This window comes from Oryctolagus cuniculus, chromosome 7, assembly GCF_051225735.1.
Source record: "Oryctolagus cuniculus isolate XC-2025 breed Fujian yellow rabbit chromosome 7, ASM5122573v1, whole genome shotgun sequence".
NCBI lineage: Eukaryota > Metazoa > Chordata > Mammalia > Lagomorpha > Leporidae > Oryctolagus > Oryctolagus cuniculus.
Genome location: NC_142873.1, coordinates 36,435,729 through 36,456,860, shown reverse-complemented (window position 1 = coordinate 36,456,860; position 21,132 = coordinate 36,435,729). Strand labels below are relative to the sequence as shown.

Sequence of the window (21,132 nt, the reverse complement as noted above, 5' to 3'; positions counted from 1 at the left end):
GCGCCGCTAGGCAGAGGATTAGCCTGTTGAGCCGTGGCGCCGGCCGCATATTATCTTTTAACTGTAGTTATTAAGAACCCTGCCTGAGGATGTGGGGAAAAGGGCACACTAATCCACTGTTGGTGGGAATACAAACTGGTAAAGCCACTAGGGAAGACAGTTTGGAGATACCTTAGAAATCTGAATACAGCTCTACCACACAACCCAGCCATCCCACTCCTCAGAATTTACGCAAGGGCAATTAAATTGGCAAATAAAAGAGCTGTCTGCAGTGTTTATTGCAGCTCAGTTCACAATAGCTAAGACATGGAGTCAACCTAAATGCCATCAACAGAAGACTGGATAAAAAAAATATGAGATATGTACTCTGTAGTGTTTCTTAAAACCACCTGTGTGTTCCCATTACTGGCAAGGCCTGAACTCTAATCTTTGTCTTCTTAGACTCTCAAAGACCCAAGTTGGTTTTTCAGGGGCTTTTTCCTTGGATTTTTACATTTCTCTTCCAACCACGCCAGCACTTGGTACCTGTGCTGAGAAAAATGCTGCATAGACCATGGTAGCCTGAGATTGAAGAGAGAAGAATCAGGAATTTTGTCCTGGTTCTAAGAATTATCTGTGTGTCTTTAAGCTAGTTTGTTCACCTTTCTGGGTCTCAGAGGTTCTGATATGCTTATCTGTATATAAATACATATATATATATATATAAATTAATTTGAAAGGGGGGGAGAGAGAGAGAGGGAGCGAGAGAGAGAGAGATGCAAGACAGAAAGAGAGCTTCCATCCATTGGTTCATTCACTCCCCAAATGTCTGCAAAGGCCAGGGCCTGGGCCAGGCTGAAGCCAGGAGCTAGGAACTCAGTCTGGGTCTGTCACATGAGTGGCCGGGACTCAAATACTTGAGTCATTACCTGCTGCCTTCCAGGGTGTACATAGCAGGAAGCTGGATTAGACTCTAACTCGGGCACTACAATATGGAATGCAGGTATCCCAAGCGATGTCTTAATTGCCGTGTCAAATGTCAGCCCCAGAGGTTGTGAGACTTAACATGGAGCCATTGGAGGGACTAGTTCCTTAAATTATGTCCCTGGCTCTAAAGTTTATAGTTGTAGACACTGTTTTAGAACGTAGACTGGGGAAGGGGGCGGCACTATGGCATAGGGGGTTAAGCTGCCAATCATGTCCTGGCTGCTCCACTTCCAATCCAGCTCCCTGCCAACGCTCCTGGGAAGTCAGTGGAAGATGGCTCAAGTGCTAGGGCCCCGAGCCCACATGAGAGACCCAAAAGAAGCTCTGGGCTTCTGACTTTGGCCTGGCACAGCCCCAGCCCTTATGACCATTTGGGGAGTGAAGCAGTGGATAGAAGATCTCTCTCTGTGTCTCTTCCCTCTCTGTCTCTGTAACTCTGCCTTTCAAATAAATAAAAAATAAGCCTTTTTTCAAGATTTTTTATTTATTTATTTGCAAGTCCGAGTTACACAGAGAGGAGAGGCAGAGAGAAGAGAGAGAGAGGTCTTCCATCCGATGGTTCACTCCCTAATTGGCTGCAATGGCCAGAGCTGGGCTGATCTGAAGCCAGGAGCCAGGAGCTTCTTCCGGGTCTCCCACGTGGGTGCAGGGCCCCAAGGACTTGGGCCATCTTCTACTGCTTTCCCAGGCCATAGCAGAGAGCTGGATTGGAAGCAAAGCAGCCAGGTCTCGAACCGTCGCCCATATGGGATGCCGGTGCTTTCAGGTCAAGGTGTTAACATGCTGCGCCACAGCGTCATCCCCAAAAATAAACCATTAAAAAAAAAAAAAAAGAACATAGACTGGTTTGGGCCCCTCAGCTGAACCTAAAAGCATCCCCACCATCACTCTTGTGTGCTCAGAGAGGCCCAGGGAGGATGCATGCCTGAGGCCTCACATGCGCTGTGTGTGTTTTCCTGGAAGCGGCACAGAGGACACTCGTTGACAGGGAGCCCATGGCCTGGAGCTGGTAGTGAGAGGGTCAACATCACGGAACAAGCAGCCCTTTCAGGCTCTCTACCTTGGCAGCATGGTTTGAAACATAATTCTTGGGAAGCTGGGCCCCGGTGGCTGCTGCCTCTCCTCGGACTGCCTGCCAGGGCTTCCAGAGCACAGGATGGGTCGAGCTCCCTGCGGGGCCGGCGCTGGTAGTTTTCCACTCTGGGAAGCTGGAAAAGCGCATTAGCTGGTCTGTCCAGGAGATTGGCGGGAAGCGGAAGTGTCAGGAAACCACCAAGACAACTCAGCAGGCAAAATCAGGAGAGACGTGTTTGCTGCAGTGGCTCTTGCTTCCCCTGCTATTCTCACTTTTCAGTGCTCCTTGATACGTCAGAGTTTCATGAAGAACACAGGTTGCTTGGGTCTGATGAACAACTGAGTGGGCTTGGAGGAGAGCAAGGGGACCTGACGTGGGACTTGGGCCGGCTTGGCAGTCCTGTCTGCACTGTTGGCCAGGATCCCTTCCACGGAAGGGGTTTACCCAAAATAGGCACATTCAGTAGGAAAACCACACTGGTACTGCTGCAGAGTGCCACGTTGGTTGCCCTGGGCCAAGACTTCTTCTGGTTCCAAAGATCCAGCGGGATGAGAAAGGCCATCCAAGATCAGCTCTTCCTGTGTGCCTTCCCTGGGTCTCCTGGGAATACTGATTCATCAAGACTCTTTACTCGTTTTCCTATTGTGACTTTGCTGCCCTACTGTGTCTCTGTATCCCCTGTTCTCATCCTTAGATTCTTTGGTCCCACCTGCTAGGCCCCTAGCCTGACTCCCAGCGCTCAGACGTGGTTTGTACAGTAGGTCCCTTCCACGACTATCTGAAGTTTTGTTTTTCGCGGCTTCAGTTACCTGCAATCAAAGGTAGTCCAGAAATATTTAATGGAAAATTCTGGACAGAAACAGTTGATATGTTTTACATTGTGAGTCATCCTGAGCAGCAGGATCAAATCTTGCAGCATCCCTCTCTCTCCCACCGATGCCTGTGCCATTCGCCTCACTTCGTCTCACCACATAGGCATCGTATCATCCCACCTCATCACAGACAGACAGGTGAGGACGGTATAGGAAGATTTGTTGAGAATGAGAGAGAGAAAGAGAGACTACATTCACATAACTTTTATCACAGTTTATTGTAATTATGTACTTTATTATTGGTTTGTGTTGTTCACCTCTTATTGTGCCTCACTTATAAATTTAGTTTTATGTTAAGTATGTATGCATAGGAAAAAAAAACATACCACATATAAAGTGCAGTAGTACCCATGGATTCAGGCATCTGCATCTGCTGGGGGTTTTGAAATGCACGCCAGAGTAGCCTGAGGCTTACTCTGGCATTAATCTTCTTCAAGGCATAGAATGAGAACCCTGCCAGTCCCCCTTCCTCCAGGCCTCTGGGCCTCTCCTAACAAAGCACTGAGGATCCCTCCTCCATGAAGCCTGGTGGGTATTTATCCAGCGGCCACTGACTACTGCCTGTGCCAGAGCTTCTTTGCCTCTCATGCAAATGCCTCAAAGCCTTGGAAAGAGCAGTCCTGTTCCTGCTGTTTGCAATCATCTGGAGATGTGACAATGCCACTCTGACAAATGGGGACACTCAGCAGGATTAGCACTGCCCACTGAAGCAGGGTGTTTCTTCTGAGACGTGTGCTAAGGACCTTAGATAGCCAAGCACGGGGAGAGGCACTGGGCAGATCTGACCCAATCATAGCACATGCCCTCCAGTGTTCACTGTACAGTGAAGCTCATGGTTTCCATTCATTCATCCTTGCCTGCAAGCTTCCATCCACGTGCACATCTCTGTACTTTTCATTTGGTTATTTATTTGCCAAATATGTGCTGAGTTTCTAATCAGTGTTGTGTGTTGGCAGGTGCTGAAGGAGAAAAGAAGGAATCTGAAATGCTTATTAGTCTCAACAATGTGTTCTGGCCTGGCTGTTAAGCTGTTTCTTGGGACACCCGTATCCCATATTGGAGTGCCTAGTTTTGAGTCCCAGCTTTGCTCCCCATTCTAGCTTCCTGCTTAGATGTACTCTGGGTGGCAACAGGTGATGGCTCCAGTGGTTGGGTTCCTGCCACCCATGTGGGAGACTTGGGCTGAAGGAACTCATGCATTCAAGGGAGTGAAATAAGGCCAGTGTGCTGGGACAGAGTGAGCAAAGGTCTGGGGGTGGCTCAAGATGGGGGAAGAGAATAGGCTGGAGTTCAATCAGGCAGAGCACATGCGTCACACTTTCTTTTTTTAAAAGATTTATTTATTTATTTGAAAGTCAGAGTTACACAGAGAGGGAAGGTGAAGCAGAGAGAGAGAGAGAGAGAGAGGGGTCTTCCATCCACTGGCTCACTCCCCAGTTGGCCACAATGGCCAGAGCTGTGCCTATCCGAAGCCAGGAGTCAGGAGCTTCTTCCTGGTCTCCTATGCAGGTGCAGGGGCCCAAGCACTTGGGTCATCTTCTACTGCTTTCCCAGGCAATAGCTGGGAAAGAGAGCTGGGTTGGAAGTGGAGCAGCTGGGACTTGAACTGGCGGCCATATGGGATTCCAGCACTGCAGGCAGCGGCCTTACCTACTAAGCCACAGGGCTGGTGCCATGAGTCACTTTCTTAACAAGAGTGAGAAACTGTGGGTAGGTTCTTATCAGGATAACATTTTAGGAATATCGCTTGGGTTGCTGTGTGGAGAAAGGTCATTAGAGCAACCAGAGAGGAGGAGCTGGAAGGCACTATGGAAACCCAGATGTGAAGATGGAGGCTGGGCTCTGTGTGGGAAAAGTAGAGAAAGACACAGCTGGACTTGGGGCTAGTTCTGTGGCGTAGTGGGTAAAGCTACCACCTGCAGTTCCGGCATCCCATATGGATGCCGGTTCAAGTCCTGGCTGCTCCACTTCCAATCCAGCTCTCTGCTATGACCTGGGAAAGCAGTAGAAGATGACCCCAAGTCCTTGGGCCCCTGCACCCATGCAGGAGACCTGGAAGAAGCTCCTGGCTCCTGGTTTCGGATCAGTGCAGCTCTGGCCATTGCAGCCAATTGGGGAGTGAACCATCAGATGGAAGACCTCTCTTTCTCTCTCTCTGCCTCTCCTCTCTCTGTATAGCTCTGGCTTCAAATGAATTATTAAATCTTTTTTTTTAAGAACTAGCTGGACTGAAGAAATCTGCAGGAAGTAGGCTTTTGAGAGCTTGCTGAGGGACTAGCTGGCTGCCAGAGGCAAAGTTGACTTCTCACCCTGGGCCTCCTGGCAGGAACTGCATGCCACCTGTCACTCCACTTCCTTTCCATCCATCTCCAGGCAGAGATACCAACTCTGGAGCGCCCTTCCTTTTCTCATCCACATTCTTGTCACTCTGCTGTCTACACACAGTTGGTGGAAACACTGGTTGGAATGAGAAGGAAGGAAGTGCATGTGCCTTTAACATCTTTTTCTGGAGAATTGAAGCTTCACTTCCCACCCTAGTTCCTCTGGTTCTCAACTGGGAATGCATATCGATGTCACCTGGAGGGCTGCGCCTGTCTTCAGAGCTTCTAACTCAGTAGATCTGGGGCATGGCCTGAGAATATGCATTTCTAGAAAATTCTCATGAGAGCTCCCCTGGGAGGACCACAGCTCTAACACAATGATAAGTGAAATGCATCACGGTAAGAGAAAAGAACCTTCAGGAAAGGATTGGTACTGCTTTGACGCTAAATGGCAGGAGATTCTATGTGTGAGCTCACTTGCTCTCTCTCTCTCTCTCTCTTCCCCCCCTTCTCCAAATGTACTTTATTTCTCTTTTTCTGCATCTGTTAAACAGTGAAATTTCCCCAAAATAAAAAGATCCCCAATCGCAGGAAGTACAATCCAGCTGAAAGGTCTCATAAAGGCAGTTGAGGCCGGATTAGCTCTGTTAAAACGTCCTGGTGGTTGTTTCCAGGCTGCCTTTGGTGGGGACGTTCTTTGCAACAATATCATGAGTCACACTGTGCAACTCTTTTATTTCATTTCTGGTTTACTTCGCATGTCCTGAGAATCAAAATTTCTCATTGCATTTGTGGTTCTGTGTCTAGAGATGCATAGCGGCTGGGAACAAAAATCCAGTGGGAGTTTGGGGGTTGATTTCTACAGCTGTAGGTGTGGCTCCAGAGAATCATCCAGGCTGAAAGGGATCTGGGAGCAGGGCCACACAGCAGAGTCACCTGGGAGCTTTACAAATAAGTAGATTCCTAGCCAAGACACTCTGTCAAAAAAAAAAAAAAATGACCTAAATGAAAGATCTCCACAAGTGAGATCCCAGTGGAAAGAACAGGCCATCAAAGAAGGAGGTACCTTTCTCTGAAGGGAGGAGAGAACTTCCACTTTGACTATGACCTTGTCTAAATATGATCGGAGTCGGTGAACTCAAAAGGCTTCCATAGCCTTGGAAACTCATGACTGGAGCCTAGGGAGATTACTGATGCCATAAACAAGAGTGCCAACAACACTTGTAAAGTCAACAACAGGAGTCACTGTGCACTTACTCCTGATGTAGGATCTCTGTCCTTAATGTGCTGTACATTGTGATTTAATGCTATAACTAGTACTCAAACAGTATTGTTCATTTTGTGTTTCTATGTGGGTGTAAACTGTTGAAATCTTTACTTAATGTATGCTAAACTGATCTTCTGTATATAAAGAGAATTGAAAATGAATCTTGATGTGAATGGAAGGGGAGAGGGAGCTGGAAAGGGGAGGGTTGCGGGTGGGAGGGAAGTTATGGGGGTGGGAGCCACTGTAATCCAAAAGCTGTACTTTGGAAATTTATATTCATTAAATAAAAGTTAAAAAAAAAACAATAAAGTAGATTCCTGGGCTCAGCTTTGGGTACACCAAAGTCACCTAATGGGCTCATAAGCTCATATCCTAGAACCTCTCCAGGCGGTTCTAAAGCTGTTGGTTCATGGACCGGCTTTTGGGAACTGTCTTAAAAAAATCTCTTTTCTTTTTTTTTTAAGTTGCACATAGAATTTAGTGATATTAACATGTGAAAAAATGGGAAATATAGTATGCTATTTCTCTTTCCTCCATTTCATGTAGATTTCTTTTATTTTTATTTTTGACAGGCAGAGTGGACAGTGAAAGAGAGAGACAGAGAGAAAGGTCTTCCTTTGTGGCGCGCTGCAGCCGGCACACCGCGCTGATCCGATGGCAGGAGCCAGGTACTTATCCTGGTCTCCCATGGGGTGCAGGGCCCAAGGACTTGGGCCATCCTCCACTGCACTCCCTGGCCACAGCAGAGAGCTGGCCTGGAAGAGGAGCAACAGGGACAGAATCTGGCGCCCCGACCGGGACTAGAACCCGGTGTGCCGGCGCCGCAAGGCGGAGGATTAGCGTAGTGAGCCGCGGTGCCGGCCCTCATGTAGATTCTTGCATTATGGAAGCAAATACTTAAGCAGCAAGGCAAATCCCTGAAGTGGAAGCCTGCTGGTGTGTGTGAGGCACAGCAGGGAGGCTTGTGTGGCTGGTGGGGAGAGTAGGCCAGGGCACAGACTCTGCAGGGCTCTGGAGACCATGTAAGGAATCTGGATGTTATTATGAGTGTGATGGAAAGTCCCCGAGATGTTTTGAACAGAAGAGTTTAATGGAAGAGTTTAAATGGTGCGAGGGGGAAGGTGAACAAGGGAAGATTCTTGTGCTCTGCTTGGTGAGAGAGGACAGTGAACTGGCTGAGGATGATAGCAAAATAGGTGGCAAGAAGCCAGGGATGTGGGGGAATTTTTCTAGTGCAGCCAACAAGATTTTCTACCAACTGAGGGACTAGTTATGGGGTATGAAAGAAGTCAAGTGTGGCCTCCAGATTTCTGGCTTAAGTCGTTGGAAGAATGGAGTTGGCTGAAGTACAAATAACAACGGGAAGAAGTTTGGAGGGAGGCGATATTGGACTCAACTTTTTTTCTTTTTTTTTTTTTTTTTTTTTTTTGACAGGCAGAGTGGACAGTGAGAGAGAGAGACAGAGAGAAAGGTCTTCCTTTGCCGCTGGTTCACCCTCCAATGGCCGCCGCTGCAGCCGGCGCACCGCGCTGATCCTGGCAGGAGCCAGGAGCCAGGTGCTTTTCCTGGTCTCCCATGGGGTGCAGGGCCCAAGCACCTGGGCCATCCTCCACTGCACTCCCTGGCCATAGCAGAGAGCTGGCCTGGAAGAGGGGCAACCGGGACAGAATCCGGCGCCCCAACCGGGACTAGAACCCGGTGTGCCGGCGCCGCAAGGTGGAGGATTAGCCTATTGAGCCACGGCGCCGGCTTCAACTTTTTTTCTAATTCCTGATCTGTATGTATCTCTAAGGTTTACCTCCTTTTTTTTTTTTTCAATAAATATTTGAGTATCCATTCTCTCCCCAGGTATGCAGTGAAGAATAAAGATTAATAAAATGAACCTTTTATTTCCAAAAAGTTTGCCATCTGTAGGGAAGATAGGATACTCACACCAATAAGTATAATTTGCTTTGCAAAGCAGTAATGTATCTAATGCCATAAGAGACGATATTAAAAATGTCAGAAATCATAGGTAGGAGACACTTATTGGAATTGGTAGTATCCTTCCTCAAAAATGCTTCCTTTAGCCATTTCATTGCAAAAAGAGAGTTCTAGTATAATAACTTTAGCTGCCATTTGGGATACACTGGCCTCCTTTCTGCACTTGAAACATCCTCACTATCAAGCATCTCTTTCCTCAAGCATGTATTTGCGTTTGCTGTTCTTGCATGAACAACCTCCCCTCCAAGAGTCACCCAGCTTGCTGTCTCCTCCACTTGGTCTCTGCTCAGTCACCTTATCCAAAAGGCCTCCTTTTACTATTATTTTATTTCTCTTTATTGCAATTGCCATCATCTCTCATATTGTATACAAGACAACTTCCAGAGGTTTGTAGAAAATAGGCTTAAAGGACAGAAGGAGTTGGAGCTGAGTGTGGCTTATTAATTGTGACAAGTATATCATACTAATATGAGATGTTAATAACAGGGAAAGCTAAGTGTGGAGTTTGTAGGAATACTGTACTACTTCACAATATTTTTGTTTTATGAATTTAAAATTATTCTGACATTAAAAAGACTTCAAAAGGGCTAAATTTATTTTGGTGTTAAAAATTTTTGAAACCCATGCAAACATTTTTCCATAATCCACATTTTCCATGAATTTTTTGAAGACCTTTCTTATTTATTTGCACTTTGCTGTTTTCCCACACCACAGTGTAAAATGGGTGGCAAACCTCTTTGTTTTCTTTACTGCTATAGTCCTATAGCACTCAATAAATTATTGAAAAATTAATTAGTAGGAATCAAGATAAACCATGGATTTGGAGAGTAACAAGCAAATGGATAGTTGTATCCTGCTGGGAATGAGGTTGGAGGCAGAACTGAGCTTTGGTTTCAGAAGAGAGAGAAGATGCCAGGGAGGAGCTCTTGCTAAGTTGTAGTGTTTTTGCTGGCAACCTGGTAGAAGAAGAGTGGACATCAGGACACTTGATTGGCTAAAACAGAGGATGTGCTTTGGGGTATTGGGACAAGCCCTGGACTGGGAAACAAAAATGTCAACTCTCTAACAATAGCCATGGGCCTTCTGCTTGTGTCCTCTTATAAATTCTGAGAATATAACCTGTGCCCTGCCTGCCCTATAGGGCTGTTATATAAAAGATGTAAGCAATGGGAAAGCATTTTTGGAGCCACCAAAAATGACATGGGTTATAGCCAAGGGAGCCAGGAATGCCTGTGATAGACAGCCAGACCTCCACCTGGGGGGTCCCTGAGGGAGGCAGACCCACAGTGCACAGCAGCAAGGGGTTTAGTTGCTGGCTTTGAGTCCCAGATGCCAATGCATCTGGAAAGTGGACTCCAGCATGGGGCCCAGGTTAAAGGCCTCCAGAAGCTTCTCTGTATTCATGAAGCTCTGAGCACACCCAGGAACTTGGAGAACTGATCTGGAGGAGGAAGCTGTCAGAGCTGGCCTGGTGGCAGGGCATGGCTTCAGATGTCTGGAGATATAGAACGGAGAAGAGGGCTGTTTTCTGGACGCCGTGCACGGATCTCACCTATGGTTGACTTGGGTCCCATCCTGTATTAATATTTCCTCATCCTTACACTTCCCTTCCACTTCACTTCTCAGAGGATTTGGAGTTTGAGAAATTGTTGCTTTACCTCCAAATACTTTAGATATGTATCTAAAATTACAGCCTAATCCATCAGGTGAAGAAATGATGCATTTCCTAAGAGTAAGCAAGGTGAGACTAGATCCCACACTCATTTCTTGATTTAATTCAGCTTGGAGAAGGTAGTGGGTAGTGAACATGAAAGTATTCCATTTGGATAAAGGACCATGCTGCTTTTTTTTTTTTTTTGAAGCTTTCATTTATATAAGGTGCATAAACTTCATGTATTTCAAATATACCAATTTTAAAGCATAGTGATACTTCCCACCCTACTCTCCCTCCTTCCCACACCCCCACCATTCCTCCTCATTCCTTTCTTATCACTTCTTTTAATTTTTACAAGGACTTACTTTCAATTTATTTTATAATCACAAGCTTAACTCTCCACTAAATAAAGAATCCAGGGGCCAGCACTGTGGCATAATGGGTAAAGCCTCTGCCTTCAGTGCCAGCATCCCATATTGGCGCCAGTTCGAGTCCAGGCTGCTCCACTTCTGATCCAGCTCTCTGCTATGGCCTGGGAAAGCAGTGGAAGATGGCCTGAGTCCTTGGGCCCCTGCACCCGTGTTGGAGACCAGGAGGAAGCTCCTGGCTCCTAGCTTTGGATGGGTGCAGCTCCAGTCGTTACGGCCAACTGGGGAGTGAACCAGCAGATGGGTGACCTTTCTCTCTCTCTCTGTCTCTTTCTCTCTTTCTGTCTGTCTCTCTTTGCCTCTCCTTCTCTCTCTGTGTAACTTTGAATTTCGAGTAAATAAATAAATCTTAAAAAAAAGAATCCAACAAGTAGTAAGTAGAAAAAATATTGTTCCTCAAGAGTATAGATAAGGTCTGTAAACAATGATCAGATCTCAAAATGTCAATTTCATTCACATACATTACATTTTTTGTACTCTGTTAGTTACCACAAACCAGGGAAAACATGATATCTGTCTTTTTGGGACTGGTTTATTTCACTAAGCATAATGGTTTTCAGTTGCATCCATTTTGTTGAAAAAGACAGGATTTTATTTTATGGCTGAGTAGTATTCCATAGTGTATATAAACCACATTTTATTTATTCAGTCGTCAGTTGATGGACATCTGGGTAGATTACATATCTTAGCTAGGCATTTTTCAAAAGATGAAATTCAAATGACCAACAGACACATGAAAAAAAAATGCCCAGGATCACCAGCCATCAGGGAAATGCAAAAATAAACCACAATGAGGTTTAACTTTACCCCAGTTATAATGACGATCATACAGAAATCAAAAAACAATAAATTCCGGTGAGGATGTGAAGGAAAAGGTACCCTAAAACACTGTTGGTGGGAATGTAAACTAGTACAGCCATTGTGGAAGACAATATTCAGATTTCTCAGAAATCTGAAAACAGATTTACCATATGACCCAGCCATCCCACTCCTGGGAATTTACTCAAAGGAAATAAAATCAGCATATGAAAGAGTTATCTGTACCCCCTTGTTTATTGGAGGACCATGTTTCTTGCCAAAGCTGTTGGCATAAGCATTGCTTAATTATTATTTCTGGAAGTAGCAGCTCCTCCTTGGCCCAGAGCCATCTCTCCCTTGTCTAGGATCGGATCACAATCCATAAGCTTTACTGGTAGGATTAACAGACAGAAGGGCCCAGTTGCCTTCAGTTCATCATGGTGCCAGTGAAAATCCACATTCTCCAAGCCCGTGATGTTCCTTAAACATAGCAGTGCTGCTGTTTCCGTGCCAAGCTTGCACATTGTGCTCGTGTGAAACCCTTTTCTCTTTGGTGTTTTGCTACTTCTCCAGGATACTTCTAGGAAAAAGGGCTTGGTACCCATTAGCCTACTGTAAGAACTCCCCATTCCTTATGCCCTTAATTGTAGCTTAGTTCTACAGTTTTCCTCTTCTGTCCCCTTCTAAGCTTAGGGACATCTCCCCACCATCTCCACCCTCTAGTTCCTTAATGAGGGCAGGTTTTCCTGGAAGCCATTTATCTATGAGTAGTTTATTTCTGTCTTGTAAACGTACACCTCTTATGGAATGAAGAGATGCAGAGGCCTGGCTGGTTACATGTTTGGAAAAGGGAAGAGAAAATGTGTAGATCAAAATCTCAATACATTGTTGTGCCCCAGAGAGTGCTATTTTATAAAAGCTTTATGGAAGGATGGTTGGCATACAATAAATGGAACACATCAGAAATGTGCGTCTTCAGGGCCAGTGTTTGGCCTAGTGGTTAATATGCTGCTTAAGATGCCTGCATCCCGTATTGGAGTACACAGGTTAAAGTCCTGCATCCACCCCTGATTCCAGCTTCAAGTTAATGCATTCAGACCCTGGGAGGTAGCAGGTGATGATTCAAGAGAGAGGACCCCCGCTGCCCATGTGGGAGTGAGGGAATGAGTTCCCAGTTCCCAGTTCCCAGTTCCCAGTTTTGACCTTTCCAACCTCTGGTGTTGTAGGCATTTGGAGAGTGAACGCAGATGGTTCTATCTCGTTCTGTGTGTCTGTGTGTCTGTCTCTCTTCTCCCTCCTCTTCAAAGAAATAAAAAGATAAATTTTAAAAAGCACAATTTGATCTGTTTGACATATGTATCACTGAAAATCACTGCCATCATCAAGAAAATTACCATGTTCACCTCTGCCAAAAGTCTTTCTGTGCCCCTTTGTAATTCCTCTAGGCACTGCTCCCACCCCAAGGAAAGCTTTCTGTCACTTTAGAAGGACTTGTTTACATTTTCAGAATTACATGTAAGTGGAAGCATACCGTATGTACTCATTTTGTCTACCTTCTTTTTTTTTTTTTAAAGATTTATTATTTATTTGAAAGGCAGAGTTACAGAGAAACAGAGGCAGAGAGAGAGAGAGAGAGAGAGAGGAGTCTTCCATCCACTGGTTCACTCCCCAAATTGCCAAAACAGCTGGAGCTGGGCCAATCTGAAGCCAGGAGCCAGGGGCTTCCTCTAGGTCTCCCACACATGTGCAAGTGCCCAAGGACTTGGGCCATCTTCCACTGCTTTCTCAGGCCTTAGAGGAGAGCTGGATCTGAAGTGGAGCAGCAAGGACACAAACCGGCGCCCATATGGGTTGCCAGCACTGCAGCATTGGCTTCACCTGCTGTACCACAGTGCCAGCCCCCGTCTGCCTTCTTTTACTCGGCATAATCATTTTGAAATTCATCTTTGATAGTATCTTCCTTTTTCTTGCTGAATAGAAAAGGTTGGGACTAAGATGAGACAAGTGGAGTTTACACTGAAGGTGTAAACTGTAATTGGTTCTTTATTGTCTTGTTGTTAACTACTATGCTAATAACACTTGTGATTTGCCCCTTTTAACATAGTTTTAAGAGTTAACATACAGTATTGTTAACTATAGGCACAATGCTGTACAGCAGATCTCTAAGAGTTATTTATCTTGTAGAAGTGAAACCTTCTACTCCTTAAGCAAGAACTGTCCGTTCCCTCTGCCCTTAATCACTGGAAACCTTGGTTCTGCTCTATGAACATGGCTCTTATACTTCATCTAAATGGAATCATGCTGTTTGTCCTTCTATGACTGGCTTATTTTGCTTAGTATAATAATGTTCTCCGGGTTCATCCATGATGTTGAAAATGGTAGCATTTTCTCCATGTTTAAACTGAGTAACATTCCATTGCATGCATCCATAATATCCCATGTTGTCTTTATGCATTCATCTATCATTGGACATTTAGGTTGCTCCCATGTCTTGGCTGTTGTGAATAATGTTGCAATGGATATACAAGGAATAGGACATTTCAAAAAATTTCTGGAAAAATGGAATTGAAATGTAAGTTTATTTGGGTGCAAGAAAATTTTGAAATACATGGATAGCTTTTTCTTGAGGCACATTTTCTATGAACTTTTTAGGAACCCTCATACACATAACTTTGAGATCCTGGCTTTTATTCATTTGGATATGCACTCAGAAGCAGAATTGCTGGATCCTATGGCAGCACTATTTTTTTAAAAAGATTTATTTATTTATTTGAAAGGTAGAGTTGTAGAAAGGCAGAGGCAGAGAGAGAAGTCTTCCATCTACTGGTTCACTCCCCAGATGGCCGCAACAGCTGGAGCTGGGCTGATCTGAAGCCGGGATCCAGGAGCTTCTTCCTGGTCTCCCACACAGGCCCAAGGACTTAGGCCAATCCTCCACTGCTTTCCCAGGCTGTCGCAGAGAGCTAGATCAGAAGTGGAGCAGCCGGGACTTGAACCAGCACCCATATAGGATGCCGGCACTGCAGGCTGTGGCTTTACCTGCTATACCATGGCACTGGCCCTGGCAGTACTATTTTTAATTTTTGAAGAACCTCCATACTGTTTTCCATAGCAGTTGGACCATGTTACATTCACAAGAACAAAGGTGTCAGTTCCTCTATGTCCTTTCCAAACTTTATTATATTTTGTTTTTGTTAATAGCAGCCATCCTGACAGATGTGACATGATATCTCCTTATGGTTTGGATTTGCATTTCCCTATTGATTGGTGATGCTGAGTGTCTTTTCATGTGACATGGGTCATTTGTATGTCTCTGAAGAAATGCCTCTGAAAGTCCTTGCCCATTTTTAAATCAGCTTTGTTTTTGCTATTGACTTGTGTAAACTCCCTTTAAATCTTGAATATTAACTTCTTGTCAAATATATGCTTTCCAAAGATTTTATCCCATTCCCCAGGTTGTTCCTGTTCATTATTTGTTTTGCTTTGCAAAAGTTTTTGTTTCTGCTTTTGTTGCTTGTGTTTTTGGTTCCATGTCCAAGAAATCATTGCCTGTATCAATGTCATTAAGCTTTCTCTCTATGTCCTTTACCAGGAGTTTTACAGTTTCAAATCTTATGTTTAAATCTGCTATCCAGTTGTGAGTTAGTTCTTGTGTATGATGTAATTTCATTATTTTGCAAGTGGCTGTACAATTTTCCCAGCACCCATTTTATGGAAGATTATTCTTTCCCCATCACATGTTTTTAGCATTCTTGCTCAAGATCAGTTGATCTTGTATCTGTGGGTTTACTTCTGGGCTGTCTGTTTTCTACTATTTGTCTATAAGCATGTTTTTATGTATGTGGTATACTCTTTTAACTGATGTAGCTTTGTAATGTATTTTTAAATTTGAAAACATGATACCTCTAGCTTCATTCTTTTTTTTGTTGCTTTGGCTATTCAGAGTCTTTTTTTGTTTTAATCTTAGGTTTTTGTGTTTTTTCCTGTAAAGAAGTCAACGAGATGTAATCCATTCTAAATCACTTTCATTTTTTGCTTCTTATAATGTATTTCATTACCTGGCCCTTTACATGCCTAGTAATGTTTTTTAAGATTTTTAAATTTGAAATGCAGAGCCAGAGAGAGAGAGAGAGAGAGAAAGAGAGAGAGAGGAAAAGAGAGAGAGAGAAACAGGGGAGGGGGCATGGAGAGAGACCACTATTCCCATCTGCAAATTCACTCCCTAAATTCTCACAGTGGTTAAGACTGAAGCCTGGATGTGGGAATGCAATCCAGGTCTCATGCATGGGTGGCAGAAACCTAATTACTTGAGCTATCACCCTTGCCTCCCAGGATCTGCTAAATTAGCAGGAAGCTGGAGTCAGGAGCCAAAGGAGGGTATTGAACTCAGGCATTCTGATATAGGATGTAGGAGTCTTAACTGCCCTGCCAAATGCCTAACCCATGTGCCTGGTAATTTTTTTGTTGTGTGGGACACACATACACTAAAAAACTTTAAAAAACATTTTTGAAATTAAAATTTAACGAAGTGTCCTGTGTTTTCTCTGGAAGTTCTATGTCCTGACAGCTCCAGTCCTCTTAAACTCTCTGGACTCTTTGGCCCCATCACCAAGGAAATTCTCCAGGCTCTGAGTTCCTGCTCATTGCATTGAGCTGTGCCACTCAGCTCGCCCAGTTGTCGGTCTTTTCTTCTTTTTTTCCTATCTCTTAGAGATTGCTGCCCTTTGTTGTCGGATGGTCATTATCCTGAAACCCAGTATTTCATACATTCTGTCCTTTTTGATTGTTTCAAAGAGGAGGGTAAATCTAGTCCCTGTTACTCTAACTTGGTTGCAAGTGGAAATCCATCCCCAGAAGTCGTTGCTTTCTACCTGGAGCCAGAACACGTGCTGATGGGGGCCAATCCCTTCATAGCAGAGTTTGTAGATTTGCATCACAGTTGCATGTAACCTTCTATCTAGAGAAAACGAAACCCATGGGTCATAGGAATACCTGGTGATTATGAAGATGATTAACTACTGTTGAGAAGTTAATTAGAATTGGATATATGCTAACAACAGAATAGAGAAGGGCCACTGACCTTGTTGTCACCAAATACAAAGGTCAAATCGGCACATTACGTTATATTATATCACAACACTTGTCAGATTTGGCTGATAGTCATATCTTGCAAACCTCAAATGCTTTTGGAATCTGAGCCAGAAAGTCCTGTAGAGGCAGGGTGATGAAACTGGGGTCACAGAACGCATAGTGGGCTTTATATTCTCTTAGTAACTGTTCAATAAGCGGTGACATCTTCTCTAGTAGGATCTGCAGATAAAAATAAAAGCATATCTTCTGCAATTTCTCTTGGTCCAGCTATTTGCCGCTATCCTCTGGGCATGTCAGGAGGCCACATCCCAGATGAAGACATCACAGCTTCCAGTCAGTGGTCAGAGTCCACAGCTGCCAGATACGGAAGGTGAGGATGGGCACTTCAGAAGAGTCTGAGTTCTGGGATGGACAGATTTCCTGGACAGAGAAGCCCTGACTCAAGGGGTTGGGGAAAAGGGGTGGTCCTGGCAGGAGTATGGCATTGGTGGGAGCTGGTGGGAATGGGGCAAGTACATCAGTGGACTATTCCTGTCTGTGTGTTTGCAGGGAGAGATTTCAGGTCTTGGCGGGTTGTGTTGGTCCTGCAATCCCATTGCAACCACAGAAGCCCCAGAGCCACAATACCCACAGTGAATGGGTTCATTGAAAGGTGGTGGATTTGCTTTCCTTGGCCTTCCCACTCTGAGTTGCTGTTGGAGGCAGGCCAGAAGGGCAGATATGTAGTGGTACAGATTATGTAGAATGCCAGGGATTAAGAAAGCTGCTCCCCTTCTCAGTGGGTTCTATGAAACATCACTCACCATGCAGAGTGTGATGCACTTACCCAGCCCTCCAAAAAGTTCCTCTCTCTCAAGATTTCTCACATAGAACAGCTATCCTCATCCATAATTAGGACGTAGTAAGTTCCTTGTGGTATAATTTGAGGGTTCCTCTGTATCCCCAAATCTCCCAACTCAAAAACTATTCTGCTGATTGGGGCCTGATCCTCCCCCAGAATTAATTATTTTGCTGGAAAGTGTTGATTTTGTTAAAATGGAATCATCCATAAGGAAAATAACCCTGCAAAACCTTCCCCATAATATTTATCTTAGTGTGAGAAAGACCGGAGTGATGGTTGGTGGGTGTTGGAAGGGAGCAGCCACTGGCTGGGTAACAGCTGTGAGAAATGGGAGCATTCCAGAGAAGAGGGAAAGTGGCAAGAGGTTCCCAAAATAAACCTTGAACTGATTGCACAATTATGCTCAGTGGTAGCTCAGCCTGGATGTAAAAAAGCAAAACCAGAGTTTTTACTCTTCCCCTGGCCTGCTATTTGCCTCCCCCTCCCCATGGCTTTCCATGGCTTTTTGCTGGGCTGTTGTGCCCATCCTGCTGGTTAGAATTCCACTGCATTGCATAGTCCACACTCAGGATTCTACTATCCACCCCTCAGCACTCCCGTAACTTAATGCCCAAGCGAAGAATGACTAACTCTGCCAGGCTTAGTCTGAGATTGTGGGGTGTGTGTGTGTGTGTGTGTGTGTGTAGTGGGGATGTAGGGATGGTGAAATGAACATAGAGGGACAGAGGGTTGAAAGGGTTTCATTTCCCTTGGGACTGTAAATCAGGCTGGGAATAAAGGCTACCTATGATCTGAAGCCCTCCAGGTCCCTGGTAGTGACTCCCTCTGAGTTTCACAATACTCTACGGAAAGGTAACTAACCACAAATAGATACCATGATGGAGTCAGACTGGTGAGGAGAATCCAAAAAGTTCTACTAGACTGGGCACACGGCCTGCTCTCTTCCCTCATGACAGAGCAGCTGCTCGCTGTGAATCGGTACAGAAGTCCATGGTTTCATGGTTGCTCTCTCTCTCCCTAACTCTCGCCTCTCAAGACTGGACTCAGAAGAAGGGGATGGAGCCTGGTGCCCAGAGATCCCAGTGGAGCCTGATGACCTGAAGGAATTTTTGCAGATCGACTTGCACACTCTACACTTTATCACTCTTGTGGGGACCCAGGGACGCCATGCTGGGGGGCATGGCATTGAGTTTGCTCCCATGTACAAGATCAATTACAGTCGGGATGGTACTCGCTGGATCTCATGGCGGAATCGACATGGGAAACAGGTAGGAAGAAGAAGCATTCAGAGCCTAGGATATCCAACACCATAGGTTAGAAGAAGAAGAGCGCAAGTTGTCTATGTAGGTATGTGAGTCTATCAACCCAGCATTACCTTGTAAATCTGTGGCCCAGAATGAGGGAGGGTGGCAAGTGGGCACAAAAGAGAATAACAAGGCAGAATGGATCCTGTCTGCTCCTTGAATTAAAAGGAAACCTAACAAAAGGGTGATGGGGATGAAGACGTGTGAGTGTGATCTTACACTATTGCTTCACTCTTTCTCTTCTCTCTCCTCAGGTGCTGGATGGAAATAGTAACCCCTATGATATTTGCCTGAAGGACTTGGAGCCACCCATTGTGGCCAGATTTGTTCGCTTCATTCCTGTCACTGACCACTCCATGAATGTGTGCATGAGAGTGGAGCTTTATGGCTGTGTTTGGCTAGGTAGGTCTCTAGCACAGGGAGCTTACTGATGTTATGAAAAACCCTGACCCCTGGGATTTAAAGACAATCAGATCAGAAAGGGATGGGATCAGTTAGCTCGGTAGGGGTGGGGAACCTTTGTTCTGCCAAGGAGCATTTAGGTATTTATGACATCATTTGTGGGCCATACAGTCAACTTAAAAACTAGCCTACTGTAGATTTATTGAATTTCAAATCCCACCTGTGGTTGGCTCAGCAGGGTCAGGCCAGATGATTTCTTGGGCTGGACATTCCCCATCCCAACAAAGTAAATCCCTATCAGTGTGAGAAAGGAACATTGTTTATCCACCCCAGGGCTTGGTGCTCCACACCCAGAATGATGCATTCAGAGTCAGTTTGTTGACTGATACCAAAAAGTGCTCCTCAGCAGTGCTCCCTGTGTGCCCACGTTGGGAGCTAATGGACATACTGTGCAGACTGCAACTGTGAAGCTCTTGTTGCTCCAAGTGGTAGTTGGTGTGAGCATCAAGTACAGTGTCCTCATCCATGGCGCTGACAACTGTGTTTCTCTTGGCAGATGGCTTGGTGTCTTACAATGCTCCAGCTGGGCAGCAGTTTGTACTCCCAGGAGGATCTATAATTTATCTGAATGACTCTGTCTATGATGGAGCTGTTGGGTACAGGTAAATTCTGGAAATTTTGGTCATTAAGTGAAAAAATGGCCACTAGGAGAGAATGTTATTATGGTTTAGGATCAGTTATCAATCAATAAATCAACCAATCAGTATTTATTTAGTCCCTGTACTATACATTGTGAAATAACACAGATAAAATAAGCTACATGGTCTTTATTTCCCATGAACTTATATCCTATTTTAGGAAAAAAAGGCAATCACATAGAAAACAGCAATAAATCACACAGAGCAAGGTGCTGAGTGTGGTAGCCATAATTTTTGATCCTGAAAGCAGGATATAATGACATTAATATTGTTATGTTTATATAGGCAAAGGTCCAGAAGAATTGAAGTAATAAGTATAATAATGGCAAGTCATGAAGTTCAAGAAGCATAGATTCCATAAATATAAATGTTTTAGAAATTCTGAAAAGAAAGAGACAACTAAGGCTTGTGAGTGACAGGGAAGTTTCGAGGATGAGATGAGAATTTAAGTTGCAGAAGGAAGGTAGAAGGGAACAGAGGAAACAGGGCTAAGGGCAAGGATGGACTGATGGGCAAGTCTGACATGTGTCAGTGGAGGACCATGATGGAGAAGTGTGATCAGATACAGTGGGAATTTAAAGTTAGAACAGAAATGTTCTTACTTACGGCATTTCATGCCAAACTTCTTCTAGACCACCCAACACTTTCTCCTTAGCTTTATCCTTACCTGCAAAGAATGAGTCTGGAGAGAGATTAGATCATAGTGAAGTACAGACCAGCTGATGGAAATTCTCAGGAGTTGCAAATGGGGATATTAGTGAGTATTAGGAAGGAGAGCATGAAATGATAGCACGTCCATTGGCTTAGGAGAATAAATCATTGTCTCAGCTGGCATCCCCTGGGTGAAGTCCTGATTTATCACCTCTTCCTTCCTTGCCATCTGCTTAGTCAGTGTTGTGTACCATTTGCCTAACCATCTTATCAGCATTTCAATCAGCTGCACCCCAATCAGAGTATTACACAAATCATGGAAGAAACCAGGGTTCAGTTTAATTCAGTTTAGTATACTAATTGTTTGCAAATCAACCATGACTATGTGCGAGAAATGTGGCTAGGTGTTGTCAGTATTCAAAGATAGTGGGGAAAAAATAATTTTAAAAATGTAGATGCAACTTACTTATACCTAATAATTGAGGTAATGAGATATCTGGTTGGCATGTGTCAGAGTGATGAAAGCCAAGACATTTAGGTCAGAGTCTCAGGAAATATTGCAGAGTAGCCAAAGTTACTTTTTTAATGAAAAAAGTTACAAGAGTAAGATATATTCATTGTAGTAATAATTCAAAGGCATATAAAGTAAATGTAAAAAATTTTTTCTTCTTTATTTCTACTCCACTTGGATTTAATTTTGATTCAAGAAAAATGAAGTTGTTCTTTTTAATTTGTGTTGCTTCTGGGGCCATTGGGAATTATAGCCACTGCAAGTAAACTT

At 44.4% G+C, this 21,132-nt stretch overlaps 1 protein-coding gene across 9 annotated transcripts in view; it reads left to right on the top strand.

The window, feature by feature from the left end:
* The window catches only part of DDR2 (discoidin domain receptor tyrosine kinase 2), a 176,995-nt gene that overhangs the window by 120,549 nt on the left and 35,314 nt on the right, over window positions 1–21,132 (top strand). For all 9 annotated transcript variants that reach the window (XM_017345723.3, XM_017345728.4, XM_070077432.2 and 6 more), the window contains 4 exons: window positions 16,723–16,825; window positions 18,333–18,564; window positions 18,855–19,002; window positions 19,559–19,664. In XM_017345723.3, the coding sequence (XP_017201212.1) occupies window positions 16,723–16,825; window positions 18,333–18,564; window positions 18,855–19,002; window positions 19,559–19,664 (589 nt within the window). The remainder of the gene's footprint in view (window positions 1–16,722; window positions 16,826–18,332; window positions 18,565–18,854; window positions 19,003–19,558; window positions 19,665–21,132) is intronic.